The sequence below is a fragment of the Ylistrum balloti genome, unplaced genomic scaffold (genome assembly GCF_031769215.1).
Source record: "Ylistrum balloti isolate Yb309-2 unplaced genomic scaffold, AGI_CSIRO_Ybal_v1 Utg370794, whole genome shotgun sequence".
Lineage (NCBI taxonomy): Eukaryota > Metazoa > Mollusca > Bivalvia > Pectinida > Pectinidae > Ylistrum > Ylistrum balloti.
In genome coordinates this window covers 1,222,886-1,236,787 of record NW_026782463.1, presented here as the reverse complement: position 1 = coordinate 1,236,787, position 13,902 = coordinate 1,222,886, and the positions used below count along the sequence as shown (strand labels likewise).

The window sequence follows — 13,902 nt, the reverse complement described above, 5'->3', positions numbered from 1 at the left end:
AACAGTAGTTTATTACATGTTGTTTCTTTTCTTTTTCCAGGACTTATATTCATCATATAAAGGTAAGTAATTGCATTAAGACTTCTAAACTCTTACTTAGATAGAATAGGATTTTATTTATTTATACATGTGTAAACGTGCATCACAAATAGTAGGTACAATATTTCAAATATCGTCAGACTGGTATAAGTATCAACCTTTATTTCTCCTGACTGAAAACAAACTTTTTGTATAGTTGTAATCGTCTTGTGTATTTAACATATATACCATTGTCTTATTTCTCGAGATTCGTCTCATCGTTCAAGTATATGAGCTCAGATCTAGAAATTTTCATATGTTTAATTTCGATCTATATGTGTAGTGAGACTCTACGGAAATAAAACCAAATATGAGGGAGGAATAGAGATATTCTACCGAAACCAATTAACATGGAACCCGTTGTGCGGAGGTTGCTGGTCAAATCAATCTGCTAACGTAGCCTGCAAGGATCTGGGGTTTCGGTATGTCAATTCATATACAAATTCAATGTCTTTTAACTGAGTTCTTCCTGAATACCTTGGTACCAAAACGAGGAAACAAAAAGTATTGCGTAGACAATCAAAAGTTAAGTTTAAAAGTGATGAAAAATAATTTACTGATATAGATATCGAATAGGTTTTAGATAATTTATCGTAGATTTATTTAACATATAAAGTGTAGTAGTCTTCAACGTCTTAATGAATTAGTCTACATCCATTGCTATTTCATATATACAGTGCATATACAATAACTATTCGTGCGATGTTTCAACAAACAATAAGGAATGATATATATATTACATAGGGTATAAAACCATGCAAACAGAACCCCAGGGATGAAATCTTCGTTTTTGTTTTCTAATATCTTGTTTCACTGTGATTTAGCAACAGACGTGTTTAAGCCTCAACTTTCTTCACAATGTTCCGTTGTAGCTTGAATGAAAACCAGACACTAACGAAACATGTTTGATGGGATAGCTTAACATCCGATTATTACTAAAATAATATCAAATTTAATTTGTGACCATCCGGAAATTAATACATAATACACAATAATATATCCGGCTATACTTTAAGCTTATATACACCTAAGTGCATTCTTACAACATATAGGAAAAAACTGTCGGGATGAACGTTAATTTACAATATACACAACAACAACAACAACGTTTGCTATATGAAGTTAAAACATATAGGCCGGGAGGTAGAAGGGTCCACCGTGCATCCCCCCCCCACAAACCTTGGAACCAGTATTTTTCTGAAGCCCCATAACGCCCTGATCACGAAAATAAATGTTAACATTGCGTAAGTTGGAACGAACTTCCGGGTATGACGTCATTAAGATGGCCGCCATAGTGAAATTTACCCGAAATGTGGAAAAACTCATAAAATCGTTATTTTTTTTAAATCAAATTTAACAAATGAGGTATCAAAATGATCTCAATAGAATAAGAAACATATATGTGAACAAAACAAACTACAATGAGTAGATTCATTTTAACAAAAATGAAGTTATGTCGATTTTGAGGTCAAAATTTAAATTTTTCACAAAATAATTGTCGTAATTTTTTATCAAAACTTTTCCAGAAAGCAAACAACCTTAGTCATGATTCAGAAATGTTTTATTCACACTATTGAGCTGAATGACCACATGCTATTTCGTTCATAAACCGTTTCTGTGTGTCTAAATATCTAACAAACACAGAGTTCATGTCATTCGAGGTTACATATTGTCCATCCAGATCACTGACTGTGTTTTCAGTGCGCTTTGTACGCTAAACTAATCTAACACCTCTGTCAGCTGATGTACAGTTTCCGAGTCATCTAAATCCACATCATCGTTAGTTGTTCACCAGCGATGTTGATGAGCTCCTGTGGCGGAACATCTCTTTTGTACCACAGTGGCTCCAGCATTCCATCCTTGACCTCCCATCCATGGTCAACCTTCACATCTGGAATATCTGGTTCAGCAATGTGGGCCCTCTTCCAGATTCCACCTGATAGTTGACACGCTTTACGTGCTGCTCCAAACTGCATGGTGGAAGTGATCCCAGGTTCACATTCTTTGAAGGGTGGAGTTGGTCTTCCTTGGCACACAGCTCCTGTATGCGGATGTATCGCAGCTCATTAACCTTGTGCACTCTAGCACGACCATATATGGCACACGTGAATTCCTCCAGTTCTTCAACGAGGTCTTCGGTTATGTCCCAAGTTTCCCCCAACCTGTAGAGTACAGCAGCAACCTTTGGATTTTTCTGGAGAGTTGTCAGTGGCTTTATCTTTCCTATTTCTTTGAATGCGCTGGTAGTGTCACATCTGGTATATGCATGAAGACACATGAGTGCTGTGTATAGCACTCTGCCATTTCGGTGATGTTGATCAGTCGCTGCGTATTTCCAGTGCCAATATAAAAAAGAATCACTACATTTGGTAATGTGAGATCGTAGTGCAGCAGGATGAAAAAAACATCACTGTCTGGACTTTTGATCCTGATGTACTCGTATCCCATGTCCTTTCCATACATGCAGTAAAGAACTACTTTGGAATCAGTTTCCTCTTGGGATGAGCGTAGAGTTTCCATCTCCATCTTTGCTGTGCTTTACCCGTATGCAGCTCCGTCATATATGATGATGACTTTTCTTGCAGAGGAGATTTGTGAATTGTGTCTTGTTTTCATTCGTCAGGAACTGCTTCCGATCAGGAGGTTTCTTTGTGCATGCCTCCTTTATTTTGAGCTTCTCAGTCCCTTCTGTCACGTTCCATGGATTTGACGGAATTGGGAGTATTCATATCTGTGCTGAACACCGCATCTGTTGTCGTTGACATCATGCCAAAAATCTTGTTGCAGATCAAGCTGAAATTGGTTGGTATCTCCTTGAGGTAGTATAAGTAGGCATTACCATGGAACAGGGATCAACGGGTACATCATCAGCTCCTTCATGTCCAACTGCAAGCCCTGGCTTTGGGATGTCACAAATAGTTGGAAGGCAATATTGCCTTATACTTGATTACTTTGTTTTTTTCCACAAGAGTCGACATCCCTCCCCAGCTTGACCTTCAGTTTCTCACTGCGGTAGTTAGGATTGGCGAACTCCGTATCTTGCAGGCTCGAAATATAGACCTGAACAAGCTCACATTTTGTGACAATCTTTTTGTCACATATCACATCTTGTGAGATTGCGCCTCGCATGCAAACAAATCATGTCCTCTAATTCTAGTCAAGAGTTATTCATCGGATATCTGCTCTGATACTTCTAGAACTCTTCTCCAACCATCAAACTCAAACTTAGAGGTTCCTTCACTTGTCCAGTTACCCTTCACCTTGATTTTATTTCGCCCTTCGGCGTTACAGAATATACAATTGGGCTTGACGATAGTGGTATCACTGGCCTTTGAAGATCGCCGACTTGTTCTAGATGTACATGTTGCTTCTGGCGCGTCTGTAGGAACCTCAAGGCGATTAAGATTCATGGTGAACCTCTGATAACACTCACGATGATATTCATCAGAGTCTGTATATGTTTCGGGAATGAGGTCGCACACCTGCTGCATTCTATGTATAGAACCGACTGGTTGGCAAAGTCTTCGGGATCGTGCTTCTTTTATTTTGTCCAATGTTTTGTTGGCATCTTTCATGTTCACAAATAACTGCAGTTGTCCGCACTTTAATCCTTGAATATGGATGGCACATCTTGTTTTCATATCGGACATTGATGCTTTTACAATTTTCACCATGCCCTCTCTTTGACGGCGGGCCATCATATTTTGGGGGACCTGGGTATCCGAGGAACCTTGCATTACTGTCATTGTATGTATTAAATCCAATCACTATATGCTTGATCTTTATCATACAAAAATTGCTATCCTACACTTGCTTTTGACATCATATTAGGTCGTTTCGTCTTACATGCTTCAATCTCATTTACATGGTATTTGGCTTTACACATTTTTCGCTTTTGAGCGTCGCTGATGAGAAATAAGTTTTCGAAATGTGTCACATACGGCGTATCAAAATTTGGGTATCTCATATCATATTGTACCCAAATGAAACAAGAAAGCTAAGACTGTACTTCCTTTAGGTTATATGATGTCGTCCGTCTTCATGAATTTATGATTGACTGCTCCGGAAAATTGTCATGAATCTGTGTTTTATGTTGATTGAATGGGGTTTAAAAAACAGGCATGTAAGAAATTTGAATCACAGAATTTTCAATATAAATATGAAGGATACGATCTTTAACATAAAGTATAAGTGTTACAGTATTGAAGGACTGTAAACATAACATTATTTGCTGAGACATTCATCACTTATACTTACATAATAAATCGTTATGCTTTATTTAGTTATTACTCTCACTGGATGTCATATCAAGAACACATTAGAATAGTAAAATTGATGTTGCTACAATTAGATCGATATAAACGGCTATGTTAAAAGGCCAGTTATATGCTAATATGTATATAACGATAAAATATCTTACATAATCGATTATACTGTATTAAATGATATGATAAACAAATGTAAGGTATATTTTCTACATCCTATCAACCTGCTGTTGTTAAAAAAAATTTAAGATGAAATGTATAACAAACAATTTCACACAACCGTTAAGGAAAATGTAATTTTAGATTAAATATAGGTCCGGCTTAACTTCATAAATAGATGTCAACCTAGCACTGCGTATGCATAATTTGTTGAATGAGTTCTCGAGTGACAAAGCACAGGATTGATGGATGAGATTAATTTTCCTAACATGGTTTCTAGTGCTTTCTTACTTGTAAACGTAATCGTACTTCTTAATTTCGTAATTCCTTTTAAACCCCCTATTAAAGTATCAGAAAATTCTTAACAACAACCTTAAGTCATACTCACAAAGCATTGTTACGAGATTCAAGTTGAGCTCTTCGACGATTTCTTGTCAGTGTCTTAGTAACGTTGGAGCATATTATGCATTTTTGCAATACAATCACAGCAATATCGTTAAACTCCAATGACATTAATATAGCGTTGTACAACTCATATTAAGATGTGGGGAAAAATGCAAGATTTGTTTTGATTAAGCTTTAATTGAAGCAAAGGACAAAAGACGATTTCTTTCTACTTGTAATACATTAACATAATTTTGAGATTTTCCCAGTGAATAAGAAATAAACATTTCATGCTCTTTTAAATTTGCAATCAATTACCCTTTTACACGTGTTTCAGGGGTGGTATACAAGCCAATGTGCTTTTGGATAGACCTGGAGTTCTAACACATTATTTTGACTGTCCCAGTGGAACTGAAACAAGTCTCTCATATTGCCATTTCGAAACTAGTCGGGCATGTAATTTTTGCACAAAGGCAGCAGGTGTTTTGTGCGCAGGTAAAATGTGTTCCGTACATACATTTTATATCTTTGATACAACCATCATTAAAGCCCGTGATCAGTGTAAAGTGTGGTAACAATCGAAGGCAGGCCTATTTTTACCCTTGCGAGAACTGGTCCTCGGGCGCAACTATAATAGGTAATATACTTCGTTTATGATTTTCGCAATATACATTGTAACTTATCACACGCTCCATATTTTGTATGGTAAATTTTACCAAATCTATGTTATTATTTGGCTCAACTTTACTTATTTCAAAATTTGTATGAAAACATACTATTTCCTTGTGTGTCTTTTGTATATTCTTCGAGTTAGCAGGTGAAAAGCATTGCTGATGATTTTTAAACCCCCATGGTTTGCTGCAACCTGCATGCCACGTTTCGATTTTTTAAACAATGCCACGGTTTACATTGTACTCATCAGATATATACAAATTACGAAATTGATTGAATTATGGGGCTTGTGCTCCTACCAATCTAGATTTAAAGATTTATTCTGATCATTATTAATATTTCTCAGTCGCCTCCTGGGTTGCAATATTTAGGCGCTGACGATTCCTAGAAGGATAAAAAGGCTGTATTATGCAGTTCAAATGATTTCTGGCTTTACTGTTTTTAATTTTTGTATTAAAGGGGGTATTCTTTTTTTGTACTATCTATCGAAGCAAGGTTTACGACTCAACAATCAGGTATACTAACAAAAATAAAGCATTTCCAATATCATATCGCAAAATCAAAATTGAATCTTTCTTCGGCGTACAACTATGAGTTTATCTGTTAAATGTCGTAAGTCGTGACTTTAGGTACAAACCCTTAAATATCGGAAGTACTATGACATATATCAGCTCGATAGGTTGGAAAAATAGTTTTGATGCAGAAACTGATACTGACCTTTACAATTAGGTCATTGAAGTCATTTTGCTTATTATACAACCATATTGGTTCCTTGTAGGTAGAGATCGAAGTATAAGGTAGGCAGCTCCTGTAGAAGGTCTGGCTGATGTATACTATGGAAATGATAAATAATATTGGATATATTCAATCTTCTTCTGCTTATAGGAAAGGGTGCCCAAGATTAGTCATTAGTTATTCACAGTTCAAAAACCATTAATTCCACTTCTCGTGAAAACAATAGCACGATAAGATTAACAAAATCAAATAAATTAATAAAGATTATACCTGTGGAATATAATGAGGATACCTTAATACTTTTTAATAATGTCTACAAGCTTTGTGATTTGGTCTTAGTGCCCAATCATCCGAGTATGAATTCTAACACACGATTGTTGAAGGTGGTCGCAGTAAATTCTATTTAATAATAGATATAATCCATTACAGTTGACGGAGGATGGGGTCATTGGAGTTCTTTCGGGCAATGCTCTGTGACGTGCGGGAAAGGACAAAAGAGCAGAACGAGGTCATGTGACAGACCAAAACCTCTAAATGGCGGAAAGACATGCAGAGGCAATAACACAATTGTCAAAAGTTGTCAAGAAAACGAATGTCCAAGTAAGATTTCTGTGTTAAGCAATTTTCCCGTTTACTGTTAAAATTGTGATTAAACAAATAAATTCACTGAATTTCTATTAGAAACAGAGGCAGCAGGTGTTTTGTGCGAAGGTAAAATGTGCTCCGTACATTCATTTTATATCTTTGATATAACCATTATTAAAGTCCGTGATCTTCTGCTGTTCATATTTCTGTTACATTCTATTCATTAACATTGTATTTGCGAACTTTGGTATACCTGTGACGATATTATCTGTAAACATTATAATGTTTTAAAGCGCCCCGCTCGAATTGTAATCCTCTGCTTGCTATACCTTTCCCGACCATAAGACACATTAAGATGATCTGTCATCATTGTTTAATATATTACTGGGAGTGGATCCCAAAAACACACGTGTCAATAAAATTTAACCCTCCGGAGTTGTATTTGTCTGACTTAATTATGATACACGTTTTTCTTCTAATAATGTACATAAGAAGTCGAAATGCATAAACCTAATACTTTTTAAGTGTTGTACAATGATTGTGTAAAGTGTTGTAACAATCGAAGGCAGGGCTATTTTAACCCTTACGGCAGTTATCCGAGTATGAATTCTAACACACGATTGTTGAAGGTGGTTGCAGTAAATTCTATTTAATAATAGATATAATCCATTACAGTTGACGGAGGATGGGGTCATTGGAGTTCTTTCGGGCAATGCTCTGTGACGTGCGGGAAAGGACAAAAGAGCAGAACGAGGTCATGTGACAGACCAAAACCTCAAAATGGCGGAAAGACATGCAGAGGCAATAACACAATTGTCAAAAGTTGTCAAGAAAACGAATGTTCAAGTAAGATTTCTGTGTTAAGCAATTTTCCCGTTTACTGTTAAAATTGTGATTAAACAAAAAATATTCACTGAATTTCCATTAGAGAATAATCATTCTAAAATAATTGTTATGCAACGAAATCTCAGTCGTATAATTTTCATGAGTTAATCTGTGATATACTCTTGACACTAGCCCAAATATGGGTCCATCGTTCCGGTGGAGGCATTGGAGAAATTCATTATAATGACATGTTAACATGAGTCATCGAAATGTGAAGTGGACAGTACGGTGATGATAATCTTGGTGACATATTCCGATTCTACTTCAAGTAAGTTTGTCGGTAATTTCGGAATGTTAAGGAAAATGATAACCGTTACAGTAGTTGATATTCTCAATCCAGAATTCATATTCAGTTAACAATATTACAGCTTAACGAAATTATATCACAAGGTATTGTTTCCAGCCTTTACAGGATAATGCTATAGAGTAAGATATATAAACCTTAATATCCATTTGAAAGAATCGGACTGACAACTTCGGAGGAATTTTCCCGTCACAATATCTTTTCGATGCATCGCCGCGATGTGTGTTGTTCTATCGTTCTACTTAAGAGAATAAGTTCTAAGAGAGATATGACGATTTTTGGGTACGTACACCAGGAATCAATATAAACAGCTATTTAGACAGATAATCCGCGCAGATAAACATTGTATCCGTTTGCTCATGCTACATCCTGACCTGAATCTATCGACAACTTGGATGAGAAAAAATGATTGGAGCTTCTACGTCATCAATGGTTTTGATAAAGTAAAATTATACTAAAGCTTCAAATGGCTTCTCGATTTTTAGACTATCTATAAGCACCATTACACAGCAGATATATGATGTCTCTTTTGCTAGGTTATCATGCTTTTTAAGGAGTTTCTATATGAATATTTTCTATTAGAAATAGTTCAAATATGAAAAGTATTGTAAGTTTAAGCTGGTACAGTTTGCTATATTTTATGTAGGAAAATTACCCTTTTGAGCATAATTTGTTTATTTTCTGTCAGAAATAGTTCAAACTTGTTAGGGCTTTTCACTAACTTGTGAAAAGACCTATTGTTTTTGTTCGGTTTCTTATTATTATTATTATTATTATTATTATTATTATTATTATTATTATTATTATTATTATTATTATTATTATTCTTCTTCCAATTTTGTGGGTTCGTAATCTTTTAAATTGTAAAAGCTAGATATACATTCTATTCAAATATTTGTAGATACGTATATGAACTTGTCGATGCCTATTTTTTAAGTAGGTCAAAAATTCAATATGGCCGCCATGACGTCATAAGTTAAAAATTTAAAAACGAGAATATCTCTAGAACCATTGATTATACAGAGTTTGTGCGATTATATTATTTGTAGAGAATTTCCTTATCTAAATTTTTGTCATGACATGTTATCAGAAAATATGTCAAATAAAAAAGCTCGCCGTTGGGTAACATTTTCAAAATTTAACAAATCGATGCAGAACGTCTTTCCGATGAATTTAGTGTTTTCAGTTCTTCTGAAACCTTAGCCATTTCCGCTGTACACCATTTTGAAAATTTCCTTTGATCTTTTAAAAATGCCGACAAATAGGAAGAACTCGTTCTAGAACAATATTGATGGGCTATATTTTATCAACTTGTTACTGAAAAGATTTCCCCAGATGTCTTCTACCATTTAGTGACATATTCAAATTCATCGGAAAAACAAAATGGCCGCCATGACGTCATATCCGATTTTACCTAAAATGCTGTAACTCAAAAACTGTTCCAGCTAGTGACCTTAATTTCATTCATATTATTTAAATTAATAAGAAAACTCTTTTTACAAGAAAAAAACTGGGATCAAAGGTCAACTTCCGGTCTTCGGTAGGGGTCAAAGTTCAAAAGTGTTATTTTAAGTTACAAACTTTGACAAATTTCTTCTCAAGTTCTGCAAAGCCTTGAGTCTTGATATTTCATGTATAAGATGTCTGATCAATTATCTATCATGTTTGTTAATATAAATGACCTTGACCCACTTTCAAGGTCACAGGGGTCAATTATGTAAAAATCGTTAAATGGTAATTTCTCCTTTGTTAATCTGCCTGAAGTCTTCAACTTTGGATATAAATATTCTGTGGACATTTCCTGTCGAATGATATAAGAGAAACGTACCTCAAAATTTAACTTCCGGTTAGCGGTAGGGGGTCAAAGTTGAAAACTGCTATTAAGGGTACCAATCTTTGAAAAACTTTTTCTCAAGTTCTAAAAGGCCTAGAGGCTTTATATTTCACGTATATGAAGCATATGTAACTGGCAACAAAGTTTGATAATATAAATGACCTTGGTCCACTTTCAAGGTCACAGAGGTCAAATAACTAAGAATAGTTAAATGACAGTTTCTCACTTTATAGAAGGCACACAATTATGAAAATTGATTACAAACCTTCTGTAGACACTTCCTATTGATTGTCATAAGAAAAACTTCCTTAAAAGTTCAACTTCCGGTTTTCGGTAGGGCACAAACTTGGAAAGAGCTATTTAGGGTACCAATCTTTGAAAAACTTCTTCTCAAGTTCTGGAAGGCCTAGATGCTTGATATTTCATATACAGGAAGGATATGTAACCGACAATAAAGTTTGATAATATAAATGACCTTGACCCACTTTCAAGGTCACAGATGTCAATTAACTAAAAATCGTTAAATGAAAGTTTCTCAATTTCTAGAAGGCATACAATGATGAAAATTGATTATAAACCTTCTGTGCAGACTTCCTAGTGTTTCAATGTTAAATGACAACACATTGAGGCCTTTATTAAGTATTCATCAATTTTGCATGGAGGGTGTCTTCGGTAAGACAGGAGTGGCTTACACTTCAGGCACGTCTAGTCTTATTCTTCTTGTACTTTTTCATGAGTCTCTGTGTAAAATGTTCACATCTTGCCCTTGTTATATTAAATTCGAGTCTGGATTATGATTATTTTGTATAAGCTTGATGTTAGTATTTATTTTTTACAGCTCATATTCTTATCTTTGACTTTGGCACCTGGGATCACTATCTAGTCCACGGTACTTAAAACAATTACAAGAAGAAGTTAAACTAATCGCCTGGCATATACTTGATCAAATACAAAGGTTTTAATTACTTAGTGTGTAGCCTGTCAGTTACTGATTTAAAGTAAATATATGACTAGATTTAAGATTTGTTATAATATTTAATTCTTTTTACACCAGGTACAATAATTGCTGTGACAGCTGCATGTGTAATGGTGGTGATAGTAACAATTTGCATCGTGTGGGCCACAAGGTAATATAACACTTATAACGGAGATACATTTTGTTCTGAAATGGTTGGGCTATATTCAAATGCAGTATCATGGCAGGTTTCGTAATACATTTTCACATTGTGTACAGTTAATATCATATATATATATATATTACACGGGCATGACGAATATCTGCACTTTTCACAAAACACTCGTGAACAATTAGATATATTCTGTCAAGTGCAAACTAAACACTTAATGGAAAACCTTTCTTACATTTTCAAAGGAAAAAAATAAAAATAAATAAAAGCCGATCCAAACATGAAATAAAGCGATGTTAAATTAAGTTAGGGAAATATTATCGTGCTCTTTGACGTCTGATATTTTGACGTTACATTTGACAACAAGCCGGCGTCGTTTTGAATAGGCTGCTTTACGTTGTAGTCTAGTCTACCGTTTTGTGTTGTTGCCTGTTAAGAATTGTTTACAAACTTGTTTGATATACGAACATAGAGAAATGTACACTCTCTGATTGGTCAAAAGTACGAAAATATTATATTATTGCTGGATAGTTTTTTTATCGCATTGATCAATTCCTGTATTTCCATAATGAAAATGTAATAAATTCACTACCCAAGTTATAAGGTAGACAACGCTGAAATATTTCAAGCGACGAAGTATTACAGTCAGTGTTAAACGTTCCTGACACTTCGAATTTTCCAAACCTAACTTTGGTTTTTTTTTCACATTTTTTCCTATAAAAGATGTCAGTATCCGATGCTAGTTGCGCCTTCATCTTGCCTTAGCAATGTATTTTAAGGGACGATAAAAAGATACCAGCAATATTTTTGAATGGTTGCACCACATGACATAACTTACATTATACCAATACTGGATGCCTAGGTGTACTTTTCATCTCTGAGCATTTGTCATCGGCCATCAATCACTGATAAATCTGCCATAAAGCGTTTAAAATCTATATAGATATATATATTCTGAGTCCTGTATGTCTCTCCTTATTTATCGATGGTCTATGTTCCTGAAGGTTTCTCTTCATTAGAATGTTCCCTTGTGATGTTGTACGTTATAATTAATATGACACTAGTATTATCTAGTCTTTACGTCAATAGGTGAGATCAACCTTTAGCAAAAGATTATCCCGTGTAGACGATTCTTGAAAATATTAATATTAAGAATTTTCTGTTTTCTAAACTTACATAAAGTATTGCAGATAACATATAACGCCTTGGTTGTGCTATAAATGGTGTGACAATTCAGTTAGACCATGACATTACTGACTTATGCGATAAATTCATTCAGCCATAACATTAATATTTTTTTCAAGAAGACGTTGTGCAAGAGGAGGAGCAAATGATGATACCAACATTGAGATACTACAGGTTAAATATGAAAATGGTGTTTCTGCCTCTACTAACGAGGATGGGCCAAACCCAAATCATTCTTCGCCAGGTTCTGATGGAATAGCTGTACACACCGATAACTGTGGTTATGGCATCCTTAGTAGATCTTCTCGACTTCCTGTTGGAATCCCAGACGATGACCTTTATTCGCACACCAAATCAGGCCAGCTTGATGGCGAATACGATGTCTTTGTTAGAAACAAAGACAATCCAGACGCGTCTGGAATATATGATCACGTCCGAAATGTTATGGTAGATGATGGTCAGTATGATGTATTCCAGGGACGGGACACTTCTCGTGTGAAAAACAACGAATCTGTTTACGATGTTGCCACAAACGATTTACCCTGAGGACATCAGTACACATTCTGCGTCTTTGAGGATGTATTTCCATTCCGGCCGACTGTCGCTTTTATTTATTTATTTTTATTATTTTTAAATTCTTTTTTCTGCAGTCCGCTAACAAATTAAACTTTAATAATTTTTACAACAATTTCGAAACAACGTATTCTATTATATATTTATCACTCTTAACTGCTCGGACGAAAGCTTGTGAGAGGTCATACTGTGGAAGGAAGACGGTAAAGCCGGGGAACCTCACCTGCCTTGGTTAGGCAGGTGACCTCATAGCTTTACCACCGCTCCGGGAATCAAATCCCGGATGATTAGTTGAAAAGCGAGTGCGTTGACACTGCCCCACCTGACCAGCCTTCTACATGATCTCAGTAACAGTAAGACTGAATTCAAAAAGAAAGAAAATCTGTAAATACTATGTTACAATGACTGGTACATGTTATTTCCTCAAACCCCCGTTCCATTTTTGTATGTTTCACTTAAGTTAGTTCAATAGTTTACATATAAATATATATGTATGTTGGGTTAATCACGTGATCCAGATAACAGCAATCCAACGTCCATACGATACGTTTAAGTTGTCCAATTTTCATTGAAACCGTTAGATCATGATATAGCAGTTCCGTATATGATGAAATCGTGACCAGGTATACAAAAGTCATGCAAAATGTGATAAGGTCGAGTACAGGTTTTCGAAAGAATTCACTTGCTGTTTTTCAAAAGGAAAATCAAAATTAAGAAGAGCCGCAGAAAGAAGTGAAGGATAGGACAGGATTGGTTAATTAAATAAAAAAAACATATAGTAATAACCAATAGACAATCGTGATTTGATACCAAAAGGAAGTCCAAGATTCCGAGAATGTTTTTCAAGAACGACAGAGCTAAATTACATGATGTAAGTAAGAATATCATATGGTCAAAGGGATGTAACCTCCAATGGCTCTTCTGTGTATGAAAGTATTCATGAATAAGAAATAAGTGATATTATTTAGGACTGGGTGATTTACATTATGTTAATGTCTTTACACCTGGTTGGCTACATCTCGTGTTAACATGATATTGATGACTACGGATCAAGTTGTACAGTGGGTGTGTAAAGTAAGAAGTAATAACAGACGACAAACACGCGAACTTGTAACT

General features: G+C 35.2%; 1 protein-coding gene across 2 annotated transcripts; it reads left to right on the top strand.

Moving 5' to 3' along the window:
- Window positions 1–12,802, top strand: LOC132558507 (SCO-spondin-like). Of its 2 annotated transcripts, none has more exons than XM_060223074.1 (7): window positions 1–62; window positions 362–500; window positions 5,224–5,381; window positions 6,723–6,893; window positions 7,554–7,724; window positions 10,956–11,028; window positions 12,336–12,802. In XM_060223074.1, exons 1-7 carry the CDS (start codon window positions 17–19, stop codon window positions 12,757–12,759), a joined length of 1,182 nt encoding a protein of 393 aa, XP_060079057.1. In that variant the 5' UTR covers window positions 1–16; the 3' UTR covers window positions 12,760–12,802. The 2 variants fall into 2 exon arrangements, with proteins under 2 accessions (XP_060079057.1, XP_060079056.1); XM_060223073.1 differs by having other exon boundaries at window positions 12,333–12,802.
- The last annotated feature ends 1,100 nt before the right edge of the window (window positions 12,803–13,902 follow it).